The following is a 25,317-nucleotide window of genomic DNA, read 5'->3' on the forward strand; positions in this document are numbered from 1 at the left end:
GAAGAGGCTGTGAGAGGGGTATGTGGGGGTCGCCCACAACTTTGGTGGCTTTGCGGGCACAGCAGGCATGGTACATGTCCTGCAGCGAGGGGAGCGGGGTACCAGTGATCTTCCTAGCTCTATTCACTGTGCGTTGTATGATTCTGCGGTCAGAGACATTGCAGTTCCCATACCATGCAGTAATACAGCTGGTCACGATGCTCTCAACAGTGCCCACGTAGAAGGTGTGCACGATATGTGGTGGCACACTCACCCTCCTTAGCCTCACTGAATATACATGTTAACTACATAGTCCCATTGTCCTGTAATCCTGAATTATCAGTGAGGGAAAGCTTAACAGTTATAGACCTCAACAAAAGGAGGTATTGAATCCTGAGGTCCTTTAGGGGGCAAGATGTTCCCTCAAGGTCAAGCATTCCTCTCCCCACACAGGACAACACATTCCTTAAAGATGTATATTCGACCAGGGTGTTTTCAAGTCAGCTACAGGTATTGTATCACCTGGACTATTGCCAGAAACAAAGACCCCCCAGTTTCATGTCGAAATGGCCAGATGAAAACAGCAGTGACACAAAGTCACTGCAGAGCTACTCAGTTGAACGGACTTTCATTGGACGGTGTGGACTCTTAGGGCCACGGTTGAGGGAACGGAGAGGTGTTGCCGTGGCAGCGTTACTTTGACAGGCTCCGAGCTGATGAAACTCTACTGAGGGGATGTGTCACGGTCCAGCAGGAAGGGTTTTGTGTCCACGGAATCTGGCCGGCGTTACTGGCGGATGCCCGAGAGGAATACGGAGACCGGCCAGTGGTGCTGGAGGAAAAGACACGTCTTTGTACAAACAGCATGCATTAAAATAAAGATTTCTTTGGCTTCTGGGATCTTCAGGCATCTGGACTGAAAACGTGAAGAAGGAGGTCAAACGTGACCCCGGGATTCACAGGAGTCAGTTCTCCAAGTGCAGAATTATTCATCGGCTGGCATCGCAGCCGCACAGCCCACAGGGTGAGAGCGCCCCGAAGACCTGCGGTCCGCTGTTCTTCTTCCACTAACCCAAAACCTCCTGCACAAACGGGCCAGACGAGGCACAGGCTGCAACGTTTAAAAGTTTTTTATGACTCTGAAGGACTGCTGAGGGAGAAGGCCTGGCCCAGATCGATCATGCCCAAAAACAGGAGACGCTGCAACAGCAAAGGTGCTGCAATATAGGAGCAATCCAAAAACAGCGTTTACCACCGTTCTTACATGAGCCGCAGGGAGAATAGATATTCTCTGCCAATTTTTGAAGCAAATTGCAATAAAAGATGACAGCGACACATTTGGATACACATTTGACATGTTTAATGGCAGTAACACCTGGATCCTAGCTGAGCAATGCACACCAGGTACATCTTCAACTGCTCTATGGTACAAGAACATGTTCATCACAGTGTCGTAAGTGGTGGGAAACACAAAAATCCACAGGTCACTGAATATTAAGGCAACCGTTCACAAAGCACGGACAGGTCTACGTACAACAGACAGCGGGTACCGTCAACAAATCCAACAAATCCACGGTGAACCCGGTCCCAAGAATCACCCCAACTGCCCGATCCTGAGAGCGCACAAGGAGCTAGACAGGTTGTGTGATGTCCCTATCCAGCACCGAATCACAAAATCCAGTTGCTACACTATCTTTCGTCCACACGCTACGCTAAATTCTGTTTCGCCCGCAGACCCGTGCCGGAGGCGTGCTGCTTGTCCGCTAAAATCCGCTCAGAATTTATGCAATACGGTTCCTACCTCAACTCTCATTCCTATTCTGTGCTCAGCCCATGACCCGATTTGCTATTTTTAATCCCTAAGATTAATTCTAAAAGTAATCGATATCTGTGGTGCCCACATTATCCTATACTATATAAGAGCATTTTTATTTATTACTAGCATTATTACCAAAATGCTCCACTGAAGGTTTGACAGAGTGCCTCATAACTGTGCCCATTCATGCAGCACCCTTTTCAAGGGTACTACAGCAGGATCCCTTCCAGTACTTGATCCAATAACCTTCATGTTACAAATCTGTGTCCTTAAGCATTACGCCACCTACATTTGTGTCCGAAGGGATCGGCAATCCTCTTACCCAATTTCCTTTTTATTCCTTCGGCAAATGAAATTAGCTCTTGCACACCATGACCCCTGCTGGTAAGCAGGGTGTATTACATTTCTCGGTATTGTAACTGTACATTTCTTCAATAAAGCAGGTGGCCTTTACAGTACAGGCCCCAGATATGTAATATTCCAGTTCTAGTTTTCCACTTCACAAAACATGCTTTATTAAATAGACTTCTCTGAGTTAGTGTATTGGCCACTGAAATAATGTAAACATGCAAGAAACGTTTTAAAAAATATGTAAAAATGTCTGAAATTACCATTGCAACACATGAAAAGAACAGTTCACAAAATGCCTTTCATTAAATCTACATCTTCCCCAGAAAGCTAAAGATGTTTTTCCATTGGTGCGTCACAGAAAAGCGCTTGCCTGGTCTCATCCAATCAGCACCTTTGACACTTGTATGCGCTGGACTGACATCCAATCAACTATCTGATTGGAAAAACAGAGAATTTGACTGCTAGTTAAATATTTGAAGGGAGAAGACCTTCAATTTCAAAAGAAGCAATCACCTCCAATTAAAAAAAAAAAAAAAAAACCTCAAAGTATAACTTTTAAAACAACGTGTTCCCGTGTGAGCAACTCAGACACGTTGAGTGTTTCTGTTGATCTCTCTCTTCTCCAATCGGAGTCGAACAAAGAAGATATCTAGGACTTTTAATGCTTCTCATAAACAAGAATATGTAAACAACGAGCAAAATTTCCCCTCATGCCACGCCCAGAGCTCATGTTACAATTGTACAGCACTTTAAAAACAACAACCGGAATTTACAACAGGTCTCAGAGAACTAGAGAACTAGTGGGCATGCCGACACAAACATCGACTTTATTCTCCTACCTAACATTTAAGGACCTTTGATTAGCTGTGGTTTTAAATTAATACAAAATGCATAATCACCATTTTGATAAATATTAAACATTTTTCTTATTCTTTCTAGAAAACAAAAAACATTAAAACGTCCATTGAAAGAAAGGGATATATTGTGCCTTCAGTCTCTGCGTTTTCTTTCTTCTGTGCAATTTGGAGCAAGGAGGCTCATGGGTAAAAGGTTCCAGTCTTTGAAGGGAGGGTCACTCAGACGGAGACAAAGACGTCCAGGTAGAGGCGGTCGTAGGATTCCCTGAAGAAGACGATGAGGACGAGGCTGAAGAGACAGGAACCTGTGAGACACCAGTTGAGCCACGACAGGTCTGCGGAAACAAGGAAAGGACTAGTTTAATGAGCCGATTAGTATCATCACAATCACTAGTGCCTGGTGAATAAGCATCAACAAACCATTGAGGGAGAACTAGGTCAGTAAATCATACAGGTTAACAACGCCAATGTAGGCAGCACAACATGCTTGAGAGATGAGCGCTAAGTCAACCATTAGCAGCTGACCTAGCATCGGCCTACTGAATACAGCAGGTCATTTTACAAGTCATCCTGCAGGTCACCTGAACTCCACCGGGGAACCTTTTGTATAACATCCATGAAGCGCACCAAAAAGTTAAAAGCTGGAGCACAACCAGACTTTTCTGACCCCCAAACACTGAAATTGGACATTTGATGAATGAAAAGTCAGTATCATGGACTAATAAGTCAAAATATAAGAAATGTTTGAGTATAACCCAAGTATCTGTATGATACAACGAAGCGCACAAGGTCTGTCTGTGTGGTTCCCACTGTTCAGCATGTGGTGGTGGCAGTGTGATGGTATGGAGCTGCACTGCTGGTCACACAGTTGGTGATCTTTACCAAAGTCCATGTCAATATCAACCAGCTTGGATATCACCACATATTTCAGAGACATGCCATTCCATTACATGATTACAGCTAGATGGGCAATCCTTCATTCTTTGCCTGGCTACCAAAAAGAAAAAGAAAACTCACACACACACACACCTGAAAATTGTGGGTACAAAAAGATGTAGTCAAAAAGAACAGAGAAGGACAACTCAAATTAATGACCTGAATGTAAATGTCAGCTACGTAAAGAAACTGGTTTCCAGCAGGTATACACAAACTTTTGACTTGCACTGCACATAAAAGTTTCTGCAGTCGCATGGAAACAACACCTTATAATTTACACTTGAATCCAGAGAAAAAGCCTTCGTCTTTGTTTTTGCGCATTCATGGTCTGCTGAGCAAAGCCAAAGGCCTCATGAGATGAACAACTGAACTGTTGCTAACCTGCCAGTGTGGTTCCAATCGCGGGTACATATGTGCAACGGCTCGACTGTTAGTCTCATGAGCAGAATCACCTTCCTGGGCTGAAGCGGACCCTCTTTTATCTGGAATGTCCTATTAGCATACCACCATACTAGCAAAGGTTGCAATCCTGGCTTTACAAATTTGTACAAGCCTTCAGGAGCGTACAAAATTTTCTGGGACCACACTACGCACAGCAGCGTCACGCCATAACAGAAACTGAGAGAAGCTGAGATTTAGGATGTCGTTAGCTAGTTCAGTGCAAGGATGTCCAAGGATGACAACATACTGTGCAACCTCTGCACAGCAACGTCCTTCAAGGAGCGAGGATTAAAAATAGCAAATCGGGTCATGGGCTGAGCAGCCTGAAACTTCTTGAATTACCCACGTTTCCAATTTTGAGAACGCGTGACTGACAACAGCAGTTAGTCCCATTAGCTGAGAAGCTTAATCAATCAACAGAGTGATCCAAAGCGCATTGCAGGTCATCCGTGGCAGCAGAACATGCAATCTAAAGTATTTAGTGGCATTTCAAAAACACGTTCCACATTGCAAAAGAGCAAAACAAACATCTTGAGGTGAGGACACAATACAACGTAGAGCATACGGCCTCTTCTATTCGCTCATGTCCGTCACTGAGAAGTCAACGAGTGGTTGGGCGGCTCCTTGATGGCCAACATGAAGAAGGAACTTCTGCCATCACAGTGCTTCCCCTTCGATGTCTGGGCCTGATGGGGGTCATGACCAGCGGAGCACTTTGCCATAGGTGCGAAACAGTAACGAGGGTTTGGTCCACCCCTGTCTCAGGTCTACATGCCCCAGCCTTCCACCATAGGTCACCTGGGAGGTGGGAGGGTTGCCGCTTCCAGACTAAATGCCACCAATCAAGAGCCTTATCCTAAACCCACAAGGGAACCGGCTCATCAGCGAGAAATGTCTGTTCTGATTTAGTTTGAGATGGGGATGCCGAAGGAACGAAGTGGGACCATTTCTCTACCCACTTAAGGAGTTTTGCCCAACTGAACAAACAGAACAAAACAAATCCGAATACCGTCCTCAAACTGCCCTCAGCGAGCGGTCATAGTGGAGCAATTATTCCTCAGCTGCCACTTTCTCGGACGAGCAAATTGCCTGGAAGTTTTTTGCACCGCGTACCTGCTGTTGAGATACATGCACATTATCGCTAGTTCAATTGTGGCTGTCTTTTTCGGCATTGGTGCAGAGTCGAAGGCTGGAACGAGATCCATGAGCGAGACGACACCAGGCTGACAGCAGAGAAGCTTGATTCCATCACTGCCCCATAAACAGTTTCCGTGGCAAGAGTATATTCTGACACTAACTGCAGTGTCCCAAGGGCCCAACAACCATGTGCGAGGCCAAGGGTAAAAAAGTTCCGGGCAGGCGAGGTCAGCTGTGGAAGGTGTGCTTTTTATTGACGGTTGGTTAGATCCTCCCACATCGGTTGATGTGCTGGGCAACTAGTGTTCTCCAATGGGCTCTGTTGGCAGCAATGATCATGGTCGTGGTCTTGAGGTCTTCTCGGAAGGTGGAACGCCACGTTTTTGGTGGTCGACCATGTTTGCGCTTTCCCTTTGACAACACCCATCGTATCACCACCTTTGGAATTCTCTGGTCAGGAAGTCGCAAAACGTGACCCGCTAGTCGCATTCGTCATTCAGCAACAGCGTCTTCCAGCCGTAGCAGAGCGCTACATTGCAACACCTCTTCGTTTTTATTGCACTCGTCGTTTCCGTAGCGAGATCATTTTTTTTTTTTTTTTTACAGGGCGGGTTGCTAACCGTGCTCTTATCCTTCCTCCTTTCTCATCTGGGCTTAGGACCGGCACTGGGTGAGTTTTATTGCTGCCATTACCCTAAATTTTTGCCTGTTGTGCCCTCTATTGATAACACAGCAGAGGAATTTTACTAAATATGCAAGTTTATGGCATAAAAACCACTTTCAGGCATAGCTGCAGACGCTGTGCGCACTGGGCCAGCTGGAGGTTGAGTGCAATTTTACATTTTGCTGTCACAACACTGCAGTTCCTCTCATTGTTTAACGGGGGCTGAAAAAAGGGTCTCGCTGTGAGAAACGGAGAAGGCGTTTGCAAGCAGAAAGGCTTCCGTACGCAAGTCACGCCAACTTGGAAGCAGAAAGACAAAAACAGAATGAGATCACAAGCTCGCTGGCAGGTGGCGATGACGTGTCCAGATGAGATCTCCTGGCCAGTAGATTTTCCTTCTGCTCTTCAAGGACCATGTTGTCGGACGATGGGGGAACGGGGGCGGTGCCATCGGATGACATCAGCGCTTGGAGACTGGAAGGTCGCTGGCCCACAGTGAGGTCAGTCAGCAATGGAGGAGGTGACGGGCAGTGGGCCAAACCTCCACGATGGCCACTGAAGGCACCCTCCAGCACCCTGAGAGTGTGCAAAGGATGCAGGGGGAGCTCAGAAGTGCAGGATGAGGTGGGGTTAATCCCTGAGGCGGGGTGGCGAGCGTGTTTAGCCGAGGAAAGATGAAAACAACATGAAACAAACTTCATCTCCGCTGCACAGCCACGCTGTCCGGTCCCCATCCCCTCCCGGTTCTGTCTGCGGATCAGAAGAAGCCAAAGCGGTCCTGTCGGAAGCTCCGACACAAAGCGCCTTCATGCCTATAAAGGAAGCAGATCTCCCCCCAGCGCTAAGCTGCTCTAAGCTCGCTCATCTCGGTTTAATCTCCCTCTGTGGTCCAGAGGCAGCCTGAAAAGAGGCCAGCGGCCCTACGGCACACAGGATGACACAAATTCCAGCAGCCCCATGCTTGCCGCAACGTTAACGCTGAAACCACATCTAACGCTAACCAACCGCGGTCCACACGAACGGCACGCCAGCCGGCTGTCCAACAAGGCCCAGAAGTTCCGCTCTGCTGCTGTGGTGGTGTGGCACCAAAACCCTTTTCCTTGCTTACATATTTATTTATTACTCATTACAATTTTAGGTTGTCTGAACCGAGCCGCCCATGGGGCGATCAACGGCATGCTAATCCGTTCCTCTCTCCCCGCTTTGTTGCGCTTCTTCTGCGGTCAGACAAGACGTGACAGTTGTTCTCCCGGCAGGGCCCAGCGCCTTCGTCGAGGACACGTCGGACCCCCCGGTTGCCCGGAGAGCAGCGAAACGGTGTCAGAAAGAACAAGCTCTAAAAGTCAACTAATCATTGCAGGCAGGCAAGTTTCTCAAGTGCATCCCACACACACTCCGGAGGGGGCAATTACCAATCGCCCAAATTAGACCAGTTCAAACACGGTCCCACTCAGAGAAACACGGCGGCCGGACTCATTCAGATATACGTAAAGCCTGAATGAGCTGCATGCATGAGCTCTGCATACCAACATAAAACTGAATGGCAGGGTGGCACAGCGGGTAGCACTGGTGCCTCAAATATACTGGACTGAGCATTTGGGTGCGGGTTTGACTCCGGCTCAGACTGCATGCAGTTCGCACGTTCTCCCCACATTTCTGTGAGTTTCCTCTGGGTGCTCTGGTTTCCTCCCACAGTCCAAAGATACGTGTTTCAGATTAATCAGTGACTAACTTGTTCTATGTGTGTGGGCGTCTGTCCTGTGATGAAAGGGGAGCAGCGGGTGGGATAGTACTTCAGCCTATCGCCTTGCCACGCAAAGGTTCCAGGTCTGAATCCTTGTTGCTGCAGCACCTTTCATCAAGGCAGTTATCCTGAACTGATACTGTAAAAATTCCCCAGCTGTGTAAAAAAGGGTGAATCGGTGTAAGTAGCTTAGTGTTCACACCTCACGTTGAAAGTGTCCTTTGGCAAAGGCCTCAGATGAATAACAGTCATTAACAAGTAACAGTAAAGCTGATCCAAATCACAGTCTATTCACAACTCATTCTACAGTAAACAGAACCACCAGGTGTTACCTGGCTACCAGAGGGACTGGTTGTCAATTTCTTGACTGAATGGGTCACACAACACAACTGTTCTGACCACAAAGTGGATGTAGGAAAACAGAAGACAGGTGATCAGACTTGCTGCCCATGTGTCTGTCTGCTGAGCCCCTTACCTGTGATGTAGAAGGTGAGGAAGAAAAGCAGCAGGCCGGTGAAGAGATTGCTCAGGAAGGTGACCACGCCACACGTGATTCCTTCGGGCACCGGGTACACCGTCTCAATGAAGAGCTCGAAGAAGATGGGCACGCTGCTGTTGATGAAAATACCCACGAGGATGCAGGACGTGTAGAGAGTGGCTGGGAGAGGAGGGCACATGAACAGAGCGTTCAGGGGACAACAACACAGTCCCTGCCAGAAACAGGACTTTGGAACTGAGACATGAACAATGATCACAGCACATATGATAGTAGAGGGACATTGAGTTGATCCTCAACTTATGCCATGTGACTCACAAGCACCCGGACCATGATGGCCACCCCATAAACATTGTATTGAGTCCCGCTTGGTCCCGGTGTCTAAGGATGACCATTCCGTCTACTGTATGATACCATCGGCGGGCCGCGCTGCCCCAAAGCACCATAATTATGATGATTTGGGTCTGTTTGTCTTGGTGTCCAACAGTGACTGTATTTCAGTTACAAAACTTTTTGTTTGTTAAAAAAAAAAAAAGTAAGAATAACTATCACTCGATAGCAGAAATGCGAGTGTTCTGGCGGTGCTGAAAACAAAAGCCAAAACATTTAGAAATTAAACCAAAACATGAAAATAATTAAAAAGAGCTTTATTTTATTATTCTACATTACAATTATTCATGAATGTTGATTATTTATACATCTTCATGATTTATTTCACGTGAGGGGATTCGCGACTGATGATGAAGCCGACTTGCGACAAGGTCGTCAGAACGGAACCCCATGCTAATCTGAGGACCACCTGTACGTTCACAAGTAGTTCCTTTACATCTGGCTGCAATCCTTTCGAACGCCTTTCATATGATAATCCAGACATACTTCAATAGTAGAGGGCACCTTTCAGGTGACAGACTGGGGGGCAGACCTGGTGATGGGTGGGATAGAGAGCAGGGCTTATGCACTACAGAAGTCAGCCAGCTGCAGTGTAGTCTTGAGGGACCTCCATCCCGTTTTTGAGCTTACCACTAATTTTCTCTCTCATACACACACACGCACACACACGTGCTGTCCCCTGGGTTGGCGTTGCAGACGAAGGCCCAGATGGCCATTGACAAACAAGCTCTGCGCTGCTCCCTGCGAGCCATGTCCTCTTTGTGCTGCTCAGAAAACAAACACTGCGTGTGCCAGCAGTCCTGGGCCAGCCTGGGACTCGCCGCCTCTCGCTGCCTGGTACGAACAAACAAAGCTGGGAAAACCGCCTGGGTGCCGAGAGAGCAGGTGTTAGTTACCGATGTGTTCATCGGGAGCCTTTGCCCAGCTTCCTCCACTGATCCAAGTATAGTGGATGTCCCACGAGCTTGTGGGAGTGCGACAGCGTCCGCCATTCAACAGTGCATCGGTTTCACAAGCCCTAACCTACCAGCGGTGGAGGGGAGATGGGTGACCCGGGTCAGGCAGGTGAGGGTGAACCAGGTGGAAGCCAAAGATGCACCTGCCAGCATCAGCACCAGGATGAGCTTGAGCATCCCCCGGATGGAGTCCGCAAACCTGGAACGCAGCAGGGAACGGGAGAAAGGGGCTGGGTCAGTAAAACACACACCAATTCAATTCTAAGATGGTGAGCCTACTGTTCTTGTTAGTTTTACAAAAAGGCTTTCATGAAAAAGCTGAACTATATCCAAACTCTGGGAAACGCGATTCATTATTTATTGGCCGCTTTCGATTTTTCCCAATTTAGACGTGTGGTACAGCTGCGCCGTAGCTAAAAGTGTTGGGCTTTTAAAAGTTCACCTGCTTTCTAGCATTTACCAGTTTCTCCTGTGAAAAAACCGAGGTGGACGGGTGTTAATTGCTCATACGATCCCACAGGATACCAGGTTTTGGGGTTAAGACCTCTCCGAAGAAGCAGATGGGCAGCAGAGAGCCAGCGGCTCCAGTCAGGTTTATAGCGATGCCCCCCAGCTCTGACCCCCCCCCAATGACCTGGTGTTTTTGCCAGCTACCTACTCAGCTCTTCTTGATCAAGTAACCATTAACTGTAATGCATGTCATGCTCTGTGTCACAAACCAGGTAACGCTTTTGACTCAACAATGAGACCAGTGGAGATCTCCAACGAAACGGCATCTTACACCAGTGAAGGTCTATGTTCTGGTGTGGACAGTGGCTCTGCACCGGGTGCGGTTCATTCCCAAGACAATCAATGCTAAATACTGCACCGAGAGGCAGCCGGGGACCCTCCTGTTAGAACCTCATTCGGCTCCAGCAGCAGAATTTTAAACCAGAGCTCAAAAAAGCAATCAGCCTCCATTATAAATCAACTTATCCTGTGCCAAAGTATTTCTACCAGCTGGCCTACGCATCTCCTGCTTTAAAATGTACTATATTTACTCTACGTTCCTGTGAGGGGCGTGGCTATCCCTAAGGGGTGGGGAGATTCACGCCCCTTCCTACCTCCGTACAAACAGTAATACCTCATCTTTGGCTCCTCCCCTTCCAGCTTCTGCCCCGCGCGATCAATTAATCAAAGGCATCACTTTAAAGAAGAAATATGACCTCATTTCCTTAACGACACCTTTCAGCAGATTAAATGGCGGTGGTCCCCGATCAATCGAGGCCAGCGAAAAAGTGCTGAACGGAGAGAACAGGGAGGCTCCCCGTCCATCAGCCTTCGCTTTAGTGAACCGCACACTCTGGGACAACTGGCGCTCCGGACCGCCGATCTGTCCAGTCCTGCATGAAAGATGGGAAGCCGACATCCAGCATCTCCATCCTCACGAATCCCCCACCGAAAGGCGTCACTCTGGTACAGGGCCACATTTCCCAAAGGAAGTCTTGCCCACAATGGATACACCAGAGGAAGGGACTCAAACAAGGGCGGTTCGGCTGGAAAGAGGAAACAACAAAATCCACAAAGCGAAGAGGCTTTGGGGAAGGATAGCATACAAGAGGTTCCTACTCCCGGTTTTGTCCTCAGAGGTTAAAAAGAGAAAACTGTCTAAAAAAGAATTTATGAGTGTATGGATTTCCATTTAAAAGGAATCCCTTAATTAGCTGACTCAAAAGGATAAGCATGGGCGTTTGTCTGGGAGTCGATACGGAGCACAGCATCTCAGGAAGGATGTTCCCCTTTAACTCCGAATAATAAACACTGTAGGAATGGGCAAAGATTCATGGGCACGAACAAATGGGCCACATGAAATCATTATCATCATCGTGTTGTTCAGCCGACACTTTGATCCAAAACTGTACAGCAATAACTGAAGAGGCAGTTCGAGGGGCCTTCTTCCTCTCTACTCGAGCTCAGGCTCGGACGAAAGACGACCCGCGTGGCCGACTCTCCATTCTTTCAAAATGTCAAGTGCGGCGAACAAATGGCAGAAATCAGAGAAGGGCGAGTCCCAGTAAAGGCTGGGACTTTCACCTCTTTTGTCCAGTTTTGCCCTGTAGGGACAGACATACGACGACGAGGGAATCATTGATCCGATGATCACAGCGGATTTCTTGCTGCTTACCTGGCCATGGCCACTCCAAACACGCACCCTCCGACGACAGACCAGAAACCGATCCATCCCGCATCCACCTGGGGGAAGAAGGGTTAAAAAAACTTCATTTAGAGTCCAGACGTCAAGCAGAAAAGTGGTCAGTAGGCCACACCAATACTAATGGAAGTATCTGAACACAGCACTGCTAAAAGTAGCAGAAAGGAATTTTTAATTTAAAAATAAAAAAAAAAGGTGTCCATCACTGTCCGTTCATCTTCGGGGGAGCACCGCGACGTCACCACACGCACTGCTACAGGTTCCTCATGTATAACGTAACGTGTTCGTTTGACTCCCTCACTTAAGACGGTCTTCTCCCCGCAAAATGTCAACAACACCTAATTTCATGTCAACGCTCCGCCCGGCAACACATTTCCTCCATCGAGGTGTTTGGTGAGTTACGCTGAATAATTTTCAAGTGATTTCTAAGCCAAAACCCAAATCAAAGCACTTCCTGTGACGGGAAGACATATGAGAGATGTGGAAAAAGGAAGGAAAGACATGCGAACAAGCATAGAAACAGACACGGATACTGTCAATAAGTTGTCATAAAAGATAAAGCTGAACTGCAGGCACCCAGCAAATTAAAAACTTATTTTTTTCATCATTGTTTGAACCCCCAAAGCAAAAGAAACAAACACTGTATCTAATTAGCATATTTTTCCTCGCTAGTTTGATATAAACAATTTTCATACGTCTGAGCTATATTAGCCTCAACTGCTGGATACTTCTCTGCCTTAGTGCTTCGAAGGTTTTACAGCTGACTGCCATCAAATGAGAAGAAGAACTGGGAGAAAACACACCGCCTAATTTTAACCACATGTGGTGCAGCGGTTAGAGAATCTGGGTTAAAATCCCACATGTGCTAAAGTTCCCTTGAGCAAGATACTTCAATTATTACTTACATTTATCAGTATGGGGCGTAGCCTTGCAATTAAAATATGTGGGTTCGAATCCCACCCGCTGCCACAGTACTCTCACTATATAAATTGATACAGTAAAAATTACCCATCTGAATAAATGGGTAAATCACTGGAAGTACCTGAGTGTACAAACATAACATCACAAGTTGTTTTGCAGAAAGACAGTAAAAAAACAACAACAACAACAACAACAACAACAATAATAGATAACAAATCACTGCAAGCTTGATTATTATCAAGAGTGTTCAAAGGCTACAAAGCAGGTACAGGCTGCAAAATGCTCACATGCTGCTGAGTCTGGAGACTGCTTACAACTCATAGGGTATCATCTTGAACCGAACCGAACCGAACCGTAAGCCTTCAATCTCTTTATGTAAGGCATTAACTTTGAGAGGCGAAAGCCTGCCCTTGCTGAGGGTATGAGTAATACAACTAGAGCAAAACTGGCAGCATTTCTCTGCGAACTTCAGGATATATTAAAACATACAAGGGGAAAAAGTGGCTGCTGTCCAAATAGCAATTCTGGGGACTGATCCCTGACAAAGCCACATTTTATGGAAATGCGTTGGGGCGTGGAGGACGAGAGCGGAGTGGCACAAGCTCATCGTCCGCCCACACCTGGAAGGTGAGCTGTCAGGATCTCCCAGCTCCAGTCGCTCCGCTCCCAGCCCAGAGGACATCCGGCTTACAGACCCCCGGTTGATGCTTCCCACAAGGCAGACGGAGGATTACATCTCTTTTTTTCCCCCACAATGTTCCCCAAATGCTCAACCCACCACAGCAGCTTCATGCCCACGGAGTCTGTGAGATCATGTCACCGGAAGCTGGGCTTTGTGACTGAGCTTCCACAAGGCTACAGATAGTCTGGGGGATGACAGAGAACCTGAAAAAACATTTTTACTGTATTTCAGACCTCGCAAAACTGGGAAAGTGACTCAGAAGTGAAAGTTGTTTACGATCCTAGGTAAACTTTGCGGAATAAGGTACTGTTGGCATGGAGTCTCCTAGAGCTATGTGACGCAGTGATTCTCAGTCTGCCGACATGGTTACATGTGTCATCTCATTTGCCGCATCAGGACCAGATGCGTAACCGGTCCGCGTTTGATCACATTAAAATGGTTCAAACTCACCAAACGGGACTCAGAGCCTCGCAGATTATGAAAATGTCAAAAACGTTCTTATAACACGTGGAATGGTTTGAGGGTGGGAAATGAACTGCGCACGACGACTATGGGAACAGTGTGGGTAGCGTTTGAATTTTAACAACATAATTAGTTTTCTTAAGGGCTGCTTTGAATTTCAAAGCATTCACATAAGTTTGTTCATTTTTAATTAGTGAGGCCCAGACCAAAAAAAGGAGTACGTTCTGAAGACGGTACTCTGGGATTGCTCATAATACTGGTGCATCTGCCTTGGGATTAATTATGCCTATATGATAATTAAAGTCACTAATTAAATTATTTGTGAAGTAAGAGAGATAAAAATGCATTGTCGGGGGTCAACCAACACATTACCGACATACAGACAGGATCTGAACCCCAAATTTCTTCTACGGTCTTGCGCACAAGCCGAAAGAGGAGCAATGACTTCGGCTCTTCCTACGAGCGGGCCGACAGGTTCCCTGCTGCGGGCGCTCTTACCTGGCTGACCTTGGCAGGCGTGAGGATCATGTCCAGGACTCCGGACCAGCCGGCCACCACCCCCGTGGGCACAGAGTAAGCCAGCGCGATCATGAGGAAGCGCACGTTGCTGGACAGAGAAAGGAAGAGCACTCTGTTAGCAGCAAGGGGGCTGGCCATCTCCCAACAGCCCTTCTCAACAAGAACTGGCAATGCTCTCCGAGGCCTCTGTCCAGCGGAGGGTCCAGAGTACCGCAGCGTATCACTTTCTCCATAAGGATTTACAGTTTCAAGCCACTTAAACCGATCTACGCATTTATACAGCTGATTAGCTTTTACCGTATCAGTTCAGGGTAAGTACGGTACCTTGACCAAAGTACTACGGCAGTAATGGGATTCGAACCTGGCTCTCTCGGCTGACAAGCAACAGCTCCAACCACTACGTCACCAGCATAAGCCATAGTGGTTAGAAGTGCTGCCTTGAACTCCTGCTGCAGTACCCTTGACCAAGGTACTTGATACAGTAAAAATTACCCAGCTGTATAAATGGGTAGATCATTACAGGCAGCGTAGTGGAAAAACCCAATACGGAATGTCAATTTTGAAACAATTATTATTAATTATTATCATTATTATAAAAAACAAGACGACTGACAAGGTTACGATGTGCCACAGTGGCTGGCGAGGGGAACACCAAACTGCTACAATCCACACCGACAGCTGGGCTCGTTGGCACGCCTCTCCATGCGCACACGCTATGTTATTATTCATTCCCACGGCAACCTGAGCCCCATGACACGGAGGCGCAGCTCCACCGAGCGGCAGGGCGCCCGGCCCGGTGCAGGTCTTCGGGGAATCCCTTTCCGAAAGGGCCCGATCCGCTCCGCCAGCCGAGGAAGGTGCCCTTTCTGCAGCCCCGGCACCTCCGAGCGACGGGTTCGATCGCCGGTCGACTCCCCGCAGTCAAGTGGCTGCCGGAGCAGCCCGGCAAAGCGCCCCTCTCTGCCAGCTAAGCTGATTAGCAGCGCTGAAAGGAAAAGGGCCCAGTGTTTCCCCGCGTTTGTCACATTTTGGCTCAAAGACGATAATCCATCCTGAAACGAACTGGATGAGCACCGGCCAAAAGACGACACCCACATCCTTAATAAATCAACAACCGATCGAGAATCTTTTCGACAACAATTAAAGATGAAAGATCTCGAGACAAAGTCGGTGCTCTGGCACGGAAAGCACCCCGTGGGCAGACTCGGCGGCTCCGTCCGAGAGCCCCACCGCATCCCGAACTCTTATTAAAGCACCCCGTCTGTCGTGCAGACTTTTATTCATGTGCGTCGAATCCTAATTTCCGGCGCGGCACTCTTTCCTGCCGAGGTGTTTGGAATCGCACGGTAATTACCTTCCGCGTGCAACACTGAACATTTTGCCCTAATGTGAAATGACAGGCAATATTCGGGGATTTGTGCTGCGTACACGCACACGTACCGATATCAAATGCACACACTGCATTGTTCGAGGCCTCTTCCACTTCCGGAAATATGCGTGAGGGACGGCATCGCTCCGCTGCGCTGTGCGCCAAATCCCCGAGGCAAGGTCATCTGGCTGCAGCTCAAATAAGCACTTCTTTGAAACCCAGTAATACCACGGTGACCCGAGAACAGCAGGCTCTTTACCGCACGTCCGCTGCTCTCGTGGCGAAAGGCAGCCCGGCCGATCCACCTGTTCTCCAGCACCTGGATCCTGACCCTCGCCTCCTCCAGCCCGATTCCGCACGGCTCGGCTCAGACGGCAGCCAGGCCCGGCACCAGGACCGCACCCGCGTCCAGTTTAGTGGGCACGGTCGCCACACTCCGCGCAGAGGCCGGTTTAACACATCTTTTTCGGGTCCTCCTCAGAATCCAAGTCGCTGATTCATATGGCCGATCCGTTACTAGTTTGCGACAGTCCTTCTGTGGAATATTCCAGAAAACAACCTGACTCGCAACATCCAGGAGGACCCTGGCGGCAGCTGTTAGCATCTGGAGGACAGCGCACTGAAGCAGAAGTGGCTGAGTGCTATTTATCTAACCATGATTGTAATTAATGCAAATATTGACTTTTTCCATTACTACAAAGAGAATTTTCAACCATCCTCCCAGCGCGCTGAGAACCGAACAGCGTGACTTCACCAAAATGCACGACGAAAACAAGCAAGCAGGTGGTTCGAGAGCCACTATCCAAGGGGAGTGCTCTCAGGACTCGTGCGTCTTTCCGTCCCCGTAATCTAATCTTGCTCTCGGGGCGGAGCACCCCTCCGCATCGCCGGCCACGCTTCCCCTGGAACGCGGTCCAGATAAGAGCTCCGGTCAGACCCAGCGGCCGAGAACAATGCGGGGGAAGCCGGCACGAGAGATTGGGTTTGCATGTTCATCGAGGCGTGACACAGACCCACAATCCCCCTGCAGAGGCGATAGGATGAGGGTCTTGGCGCCCCGGGGACAGAGCACTCATAGCTCTGGAACGGAGCCTATCAGCCGGTCGACAGCAGCTGGGCTTCTTGCTTTGTCCTCTCTCTCCACTTCCCTGCGATCCAGCCTGTAATGTAGATCTGCGCGACCGGAGAGAAAGACAAAGAGCCACGCGGATCTGAGAGAAACATGTTGGGGGGTGGGGGGGGTCTAAAACCCCACACAGCATACAGCCTCCCACCCTGGTTGCCACTTCTATCCCTACTCCCTGGCTGCTGCGCCACATTTTTCTGGTGAGCATCAGGATGTCTCTGACCGGTGGAGGTTTCAAGGATGCTGATGTTTTAGGGAAGAGACTTTGATCAGGAAGTCGGCATCTGCGCAGACGGGGCAGCTTGCTGATGTGCGAAGGCGGAGCGTGGGGTTCCAATTACCTGAGCAGTCTGCAGATGCTGCTCCTGTAGCTGAGCCTCTGGCTGGCGGCGGCCACGCTGGGGGGCACCGGGGGCCGAGAGGGGAAGTAGAAGAGCACGGCCCCAAAGAGCACGGCGATCACGAAAAACTCTGCATGGAGACGAGCGGGGGGGAGACAGCACAGTCGTCATCACGCTCGTCACCGTCATCGTCACTCACCCATCGCCGCACTCCTTAACTGTTCATCGCTGCAAAATTTGCACTTTCAAGTGGCGCAGTGGTCAGAGGCACTACTGTGGAATCAAGGCTGCAGGTTCGAATCCCAGCTCTGCTGTAGTGTCCTTGGTCAAGGTTCTGACCCTGCTGAAATTGGTAAATCATTCCTTCCTTCACTGGATGAAGATATGAGATAAGTAAATAGGAATAATTGGGTAATTTTTACTGTACCGATTCAGGGCAAGCACCTTGATGAAGGTTACTCCAGCAAGAGATGGGATTCAAACCAATGCCCTTCAAGAGGAAGTGGCTCTTAACACTATGCTACCTGCTGCCCCCGGATCAAGACACTTTAACCCGGGCTGTACGGTAAAATTACTCTGCTGTATACAAGGGTACATATGTAGCAGAGCATCCAAACATAACTCTGTAGGTCATTCTGGAGTAAAGACTTGGAAAAATACCAGGTAATATTAATTATTACTATTTTCCACCTACTGATTTATGATTACTGGATTAATATAATGAAAGTTCGCCAAGAGCAGAACTTCTGTTGGACCGGAACACCTCATTATGTAGTGTATTTTGATGCAGAAACCACTTCCACTCCAGTGGAGCAAGTTCAGCCAGGCTGTTTGCGAGCAGCTATCCTGCTGCGCGCTGCTTCTGGAAGAAAAGAGCGTGGAGGAGCGACCGGGCGACGGCACCGCAACTCCCCATCTCGTGTGGGTCAGTGCCCAGTCGAGTCAATTAACACCACTGGCTTAGCGACCCCCCTTCCAGCCCGAGGGACCGTGCGAGCACGAGATTGCGCTGGCACCGAGGCTTAGCAGCTCCGTGATGCTAACGCGCAGCTCGGCTTTCCAAAGAAACTTCTTAAATCTGTCCTGCTCGCGCTTGGCTCCACGTCGAATCGAGGCAGTAAAGCGGGCCGGAGGTCCCTGGCTCGGGATCATCAATCCAGACGGGCTGCTGCCAAGGTTGGGCACGGCCAACCATTCGATAAGCTGCCCATTCCCACCGCGTGGTATCCGGTGCCTTCCCTCCCGCTGTGAGCCTTCATCAGTGAAGAAATGTGGCGGTTTACATTTATTCACTTAGCAGACGCTTTTGTCCAAAGCGACTTCCAATGAACTCTATGTAGTGTTATCAGCCCACACACCTTATTCACCGCAGTGACTTACACTGCTAGATACACTAGTTACACTGGGTCACTCATCCATACATCAGTGGAACACACACTCTCTCTCTTACACACTATGAGGGAACCTGAACAGCATGGCTTTGGAGTGTGGGAGGAAACCAGAGCACCCGGAGGAAACCCACGCAGACCCGGGGAGAACATGCAAACTCCACACAGACCGAGTGGGGATCGGACCCACGTCCTCTCGCACCACCCAGGCACTGCGAGACAGCAGCGCTACTTGCTGTGCCACCCGGTATAAGTTTTACACACATAGGCTCCTCATCTTACAAACACCAGTGGGACCAGAAGTCCATGCGTAATTTGGTTCTTAGTCTTCACCACCAAATCACAGTCAATAAAGCTTAATAATACACACGTTCCACATTTTATACTTGTATAAAATTATTTATTTATACAACTTTGACCTACATTAAAATTAAAGCAAATTTTAAACTACTTTTGAACGATTTTTCTAAACTAAAATTTTAAACTTATTTATTCGAATAAGAATATATCGTCTCCACGGATTCCTATTCGATGTCGACTTAACGAATTCATGTCATAATACAAAATTCCTGCTGCCCCACAGTGCTACTGTTCGGTGGGTTTTACTGACACCTACAGGCCGGAAGCGTAAAGACAGGTTGCATCTGCAGCACAACAAGAGAAACCTGAGAATGCTGCAAAGTGAAGAAAATACCATTAGAAATAAAGAGGGCAAAAAGGCCATCTTTCAAAACTCATCATTTAGAAACTGATAACATGAAACCACTGATTAGTGACAATAAGCTGCTGACCTCTAAGGCCTCCATTCCAGATTTAGTGCATCATCCCAGTCCAGAGCAACAGAAAGCCCATTTCACCAACTATTAAGCCAGGATGATGTTGGGAAAAACGTGAAGAAGCTCAGCTAAGCAGCCCGAGCGTGTTCCTTTCCAGGTCGGTCACGTGCGTGAGGTGCGACGCCGTGAAGGACGGTACCTGCATAGAGAACGAGCTGGAGCCGCTCCTCGATGTGGTTGACGTCCCAGGCGCTCACTTTGTGCGCCGCTGCCGTGTCGTTGGGCGCCGGGACGAGGAGGGGTCCGATGAGGAAGGACCCCGCCGAACCCAGGTAGCCGACAAGGGACGCGACCGCCGTCGCCGTGGCTCTCTGATCCGGCGCGAACCACGTGGTGGAGAGCAGGGGTCCCGCGCTCATTATGGTCGGTCCCGCGAGACCGTTCAGCAGCTGACCCCCGTGGATGAGCCTGCAGGTGGACAGAAGCTCACACTTCTCATTACAGATGCAAAATTCGCATTTACGTTTGGGCTAATGAACCAACGATAAATGACGTCGGCGGTGATTTCAGCCACTCGGCTTTGAACAGCTACGAGTCTCAGCACCACGTTGCGAAACAAAGTATTTACACTATGACCCTTCGTATTTATAGAGATACGGCAGAACCCCTGTATCCGCCGTTACCGCGGTTTCGCTTAACGGTCGAAAGAATTAAATAGAAAATTCTAGAAACGCAGTAAACATTCATAATTCAAACTGCACGCCGTTCTGAGTAACGTGATGAAATATCGTACAGTCCTGCCCGGGACGTTAATCATCCCTTTGTCCAGCGTATCCAAGCTGTATACGCTACCCAGCCGTTAGTCACTTAGTAGCGTCTCGGTTATCAGATCAACTCTCACGGTTTCGCAGTGCTTGTGTTAAAGTAACCCTTATTTTGCTTATGAAAATGTCTCATTGTGCCTAATTTTTAAATTAAACTTTATCATAGGTATGTACAGTATAGTGTTCGCTACTATCCACGGTTTCAGGCATCCGCTGGGGGGCTTGGAACCTATCCCCCACAGAGACGGGGGTCCTACTGTACAAATCTATTTGACAATACATGAAAAATATGTATAAATTATTATTATATTTTAAGGCTAAACACCCGAAGTTCATGAAGCCTTAGGGCACCTTCACGTTCTGGGATCCCAGCACCTGCATGGTTCACAGCACAGCCCACAGGTACCAAACACAAGCTTAACAATACGGCTGTCACTCACGGTCCTCATCGATGCTGACATGCGCAGTGAGTGACCGCCAGGAGTCTCGCTGTCCTCGGGCTGCACCGAGAACACTTCCAAACGACGGGTATGAAATGACAGCCCGGGGAGACGCATCACATCTGCTGGTCTTTAACTGGGGTCGTCTCAGGTCAAAGTCTACAGAAGCTGCCTCTGCTCTGACCGCTAAAGGACCATGGCGTCTGTCTGCCGTACGCCAGATTGTCCGAGGGGGGGGGAGGGGGGGTACGGTTCTGACCCCGGAGGAGCTGAAACTGAACTCGAGTGCCATGTGATTAATGCCTGGGTTGTGCAGCAGCGTAAAAGGAGTCAAAACCCAGATGAATGAACGCAGACAAACCGAAGCAGAGGATGCTGGGAGCTCTGAGGTCAGTGGAAGAGGTCAATCATCGCTGTGGTGAAGGAACATTAAAAAAAAAAAAGATCCCACGGATCCCAGAGTCGAGGACGATCAATGCGAGACACCCCCCCCCCCCGCCGCTCCCCATCATCCTTCCTCTGGAAGCGGCATTTCACCCATTCGCTGGCAGCGCGGTCGGCATGACGCGCGTCCTCTGGGCCAACATTCCTCCGCATGCTGACGCAGCCCGGCAAGATGCGCGCTTTATGAGGCAGCAAGGACGAGAAAGGACGAGAGAACCCACAGCCGTTTCAATAACTACAGATTATTATTTATCGTTATTGATTCATTGATCTGGCAGTTTCCTCCAAAGCACCTTACAATGTAGAGCTAATTGCACTGATTTATACAGCTGGACCCTTTTTTGCTGTATCGGTTCACGGTAAGTACCTTGATTCGAACCCAGAACCTTCAATCGCAAGGGAACAGCTCAAGTAACACCAGAAGCTGGAGTTTCACAGATCATGTACAGAACACGGTATACCGTACAGTGCAGCGCTCGTTTATGTTTTAATTATTGATTCAGCTCAGCTCGTGCTCTTCTTCTTCTGTGACTGATATTTACAATGTTAAGCTACTTAAAATGATGTATTCACTTTTACAGCTGATTTTTACTGGCTCAATATACGGTAAGTGCCTTCATCGAGAGTACCATAGCAGGAGGCGGGATTCGAACCCGGTTGCTTTGATGTCAAGGTGCTGGTTCTAACTACGCCGCCACCTGCTGCCCCATTTGAATCAGTATCACGACTCGTTTCAATAGTTTTTGTTTCCAAAAATAAAAGTCTTGCTGGGGCGAAGGGGGGGTTGGTGGGTGTGGGGGTTGGGGGTTTGTCAATGAGCAATTTGATGTGATCAAGAACAATCAGCAAATTAAGGGCACCCTGCCGTGAAAGTGGGCGACGGGCTCATCAAACCTGCGCGGAAAATAAAACGAGCATGGATGTATTTTTGTTCTAACAGGGTCTGAAGACACTGTTTCTAAAAGGGAACACACACACACACACACACACACACACACGTGAGAAGGGCTACCACGTCACATCAAGAGTGTATGGCCATACACACTGATAGTCAGCGATAGCTGTAATCACTGATATTTCAAGCAATGCTCACGATTAATTAAATTCAGCTGATCTCGGAATATTTACATTTTTGGACAAAAAAAAAAAAAAAAAAAAAAAAAAAAAAAAAAAAGACAATTTGAAAACGCTGAGAACCGATAGAAGCTTCAGCGTCGATGTCCTCGGAATCTAATTTACCGGCTCATTAAAGTTTATCCTCCGGAGTCACGAAGACATAAAAAAAGGGCCTGCGAACATAAAACAAGTGCATTTGTTCGTTTCCTCGCTCCGATAAAGATGTGTTTGTACTATTTACAGGTACGGGAGCGCGACGTCATCATCCAATCAGCTCGCGGGGAAGGTGAGCAGCGCCACCTGCTGGCGGGAGGAGGAGGAGGAGGAGGAAGAGGGGGCGCCCACGTGGAAAGTCACATGGCTCCAGCATGTCAGCATCAGCACTTGTTCGGAGTCAACAAGCCGTCGCCAGGCGTCGAGGGTCGACGTCGGCTTGGATCCGTCGCAATCGAATCACGCGGCTTGGGCAGGGCGCCACCCGCCGAGTCGGCAACAACGCGCTGGCAGCACCTTTAACCCCACAGCCGCTGCAGAGGAACATAAGAGGAACTCGGAGACCACGGAGAAGCAGGGCGCATCACGCATCAATCGACGTCATACCGTCACCCTCCCGCCAGAGTGACTTCCCGCTCCTCACCTGCACGAGGACCGTCCTCACCGCTCTTGTTCCATAACAGTGACGGTCCGGTGACGGATGCGCTATTCCCCGCGCGCCAGGAGCGCCTCGAACCGCTCTTCTGGCAGGGCACCATCCTCCGTATATAAACACTATTATATAACCATTACCGCTTACTGCTCACTCTATAAACTTTTATAGCAAAACAGGCCTCATATGATTAAATGAAAAAGCAATACAGAAATCTGTTACATTGTAAACCAGGAGCCAAATACCTTCACAGCATAATGCCAACGATATCATAAAAGCGACATTTTTTTTTCTGATTTTTTTATTTTTTATTCAGCAGCCTGCCTGGCACTTGTATCCCAAGCGCCCCACGCAGCCGTTCCCCGTGCGGCCCTCGAGCTGCGCCCTCGCGGTTGTGCAGGCCGGGGGGTCATCATGACGAATAAGACGTTTTGCGGCGTAATAAAAACTATATGGCAGATTAACGGCCTCCCCCTCCACGCACACATCCTCCGAAGCGGCAAAAAAGCCAACGGACCTTCATCGTGATGGAGGAATGGGATAAGATCCATATTTCACGTCGGCAACCAGCCGAGTCATTTTTACCGCGTTAAAGCACTCGGAGCTGAGACCTCTGTGTGGAGCACTGCTTCTGGAGCACATTCATATCCATCATTATCAAGAAGTACGAGTGCAGTGCAGGGTCACGGCAGCACGGGGGGGTCCAGAGCATATTCCGGAAGCAGACGGTGAGGCAGGGTACACCAGTCCGCCACAGGGCCATCTCACACACAATGAGGTAATTCAGACTCACTAATTCTCCGGGAACACGTCTTTGAAGTGTGGGAGGAAACCAGAGCAGTGGACGAAACCCACATGAACACTGGGGGAACATGCAAACTCCACAGACTATGCTGGTTTTGAACACACAGCCCAGGAACTGTGTGGCACCAGTGCTACCTGCTGAGCCACAGCGCTGCGCCCCTACTGGTCCTCATTTCCCCCAACTCCAGGAAACCGTGAACGTGGGCTAGCTAATGGAGGCCTTACCATCTTCTCAGGCGAAGGTCCTGCAGGGGGATGACCCGCATGCCGGCGCCCGCCACCATGAACAGGGTCGACAGCAGCAACGAGGAGCGCAGGCCTGCAACACAGAGGGGCAAAACAGAAGCAGAGCATTCAGTCACCATGGTGACCTCCACAGCTGCGCTGCGAATGAGTTGGACTCGCGGTCAATTAGAAACGCAGCTCAGCAACGAGAGCTCCCGTCGCCTCACCTGTGACACGTTACCCTGATTTTCCTTGACATCCCCTTCATCAATCGGACACCTTTCAGCATAGCGACTTACAGTGTGAGGTTGGTCCTCTAACCTCACGACACTGAATCAACAGGGTAATTTTTACTGTATCAGTTCAGGGTAGATATTGCGATCAAGGGCATTGCAGCTGGAGCAGGGATGCGAACCGAGGTTCTTAAAGTCGAGGGCGAGAGCGCTAACCGCAGCGCCACCTGCTGCCCCACAATTTTCACGTTACACAGATTTAGGAAACCAGTTTAGACCGGTTTAAACCATCTAATCCTCTGACTCGCCCATAACTAGGATCCTCAGTTCCACATTGGGGGGGGGCCCTTAAAGGAACGCCTTCATCGCTTCCTGCAGCCGCCATCACCTTCAGCGTCTGACGTCTCAAAGGCGCCTCTGGCCTTCAGATGAGGGAAAGAGATGTTTTACTAACAGCGAGCGAGTGAGACTGGAGGACAGGACCGAGGGCCACCTTCATCGCACGCATCGAACACGGCTCCTTCAACCGCGTGTCGCAAAGAGAATGACTGCTTGTTTCCCGTGTCTCGGAGGAGCACGCTTCGACATGCCCGAGTTACCCAGAATTACTCCGAATTACCCTGCCTAACCCTCCTCCTCCTTCAGCTGTGCGCTGATTGATGTCGCCGCTGTCACGTGGCGAGCGAAGTCGCGGCAGGAAACCTCGACTCGACACCTGCGTGTCACATGTCTTATGTGTTGGTTGGCAAACTATTGTTTATAATAAAAAAAAAAAGAAGTCAAACACGAGTCACATGGGGGAAACACTCACATGACGCACAGGAGTTATTACACAACGCAGCTCGCGGAGGAAGGCGCGGCGGCAGTCGGGTTGCAGGTTCGAATCCGGCTCGGTCTGCGTGGAGTTTACACACCATCCCGTGTTTGCACGTGTGTCCTCCCTGCAGGTGTTCTGGTTTCCCCACAGTCCTAGGACATGCATTTCAGGTGAATCTAAATTGCCCATAGAGTGTGTGAGCGAATGAGTGTGTGTGATTGCCCTG

The 25,317-nt window shown here is 49.1% G+C and overlaps 1 protein-coding gene across 1 annotated transcript in view; it reads right to left on the reverse strand.

Moving 5' to 3' along the window:
* Window positions 1-1,322: 1,322 nt before the first annotated feature.
* Window positions 1,323-25,317, reverse strand: part of slc49a4 (solute carrier family 49 member 4) — a 29,676-nt gene continuing 5,681 nt past the window's right edge. Inside the window, exons 2-9 of the mRNA XM_018745758.2 lie at window positions 24,042-24,135; window positions 19,742-20,010; window positions 17,379-17,508; window positions 14,522-14,630; window positions 11,932-11,999; window positions 9,839-9,966; window positions 8,401-8,583; window positions 1,323-3,338 (exon numbers count right to left, since the gene is read on the reverse strand). Of these exons, the coding sequence (XP_018601274.2) occupies window positions 3,223-3,338; window positions 8,401-8,583; window positions 9,839-9,966; window positions 11,932-11,999; window positions 14,522-14,630; window positions 17,379-17,508; window positions 19,742-20,010; window positions 24,042-24,135 (1,097 nt within the window). The 3' untranslated portion in view covers window positions 1,323-3,222. The remainder of the gene's footprint in view (window positions 3,339-8,400; window positions 8,584-9,838; window positions 9,967-11,931; window positions 12,000-14,521; window positions 14,631-17,378; window positions 17,509-19,741; window positions 20,011-24,041; window positions 24,136-25,317) is intronic.

The sequence above is a fragment of the Scleropages formosus genome, chromosome 12 (genome assembly GCF_900964775.1).
Source record: "Scleropages formosus chromosome 12, fSclFor1.1, whole genome shotgun sequence".
NCBI lineage: Eukaryota > Metazoa > Chordata > Actinopteri > Osteoglossiformes > Osteoglossidae > Scleropages > Scleropages formosus.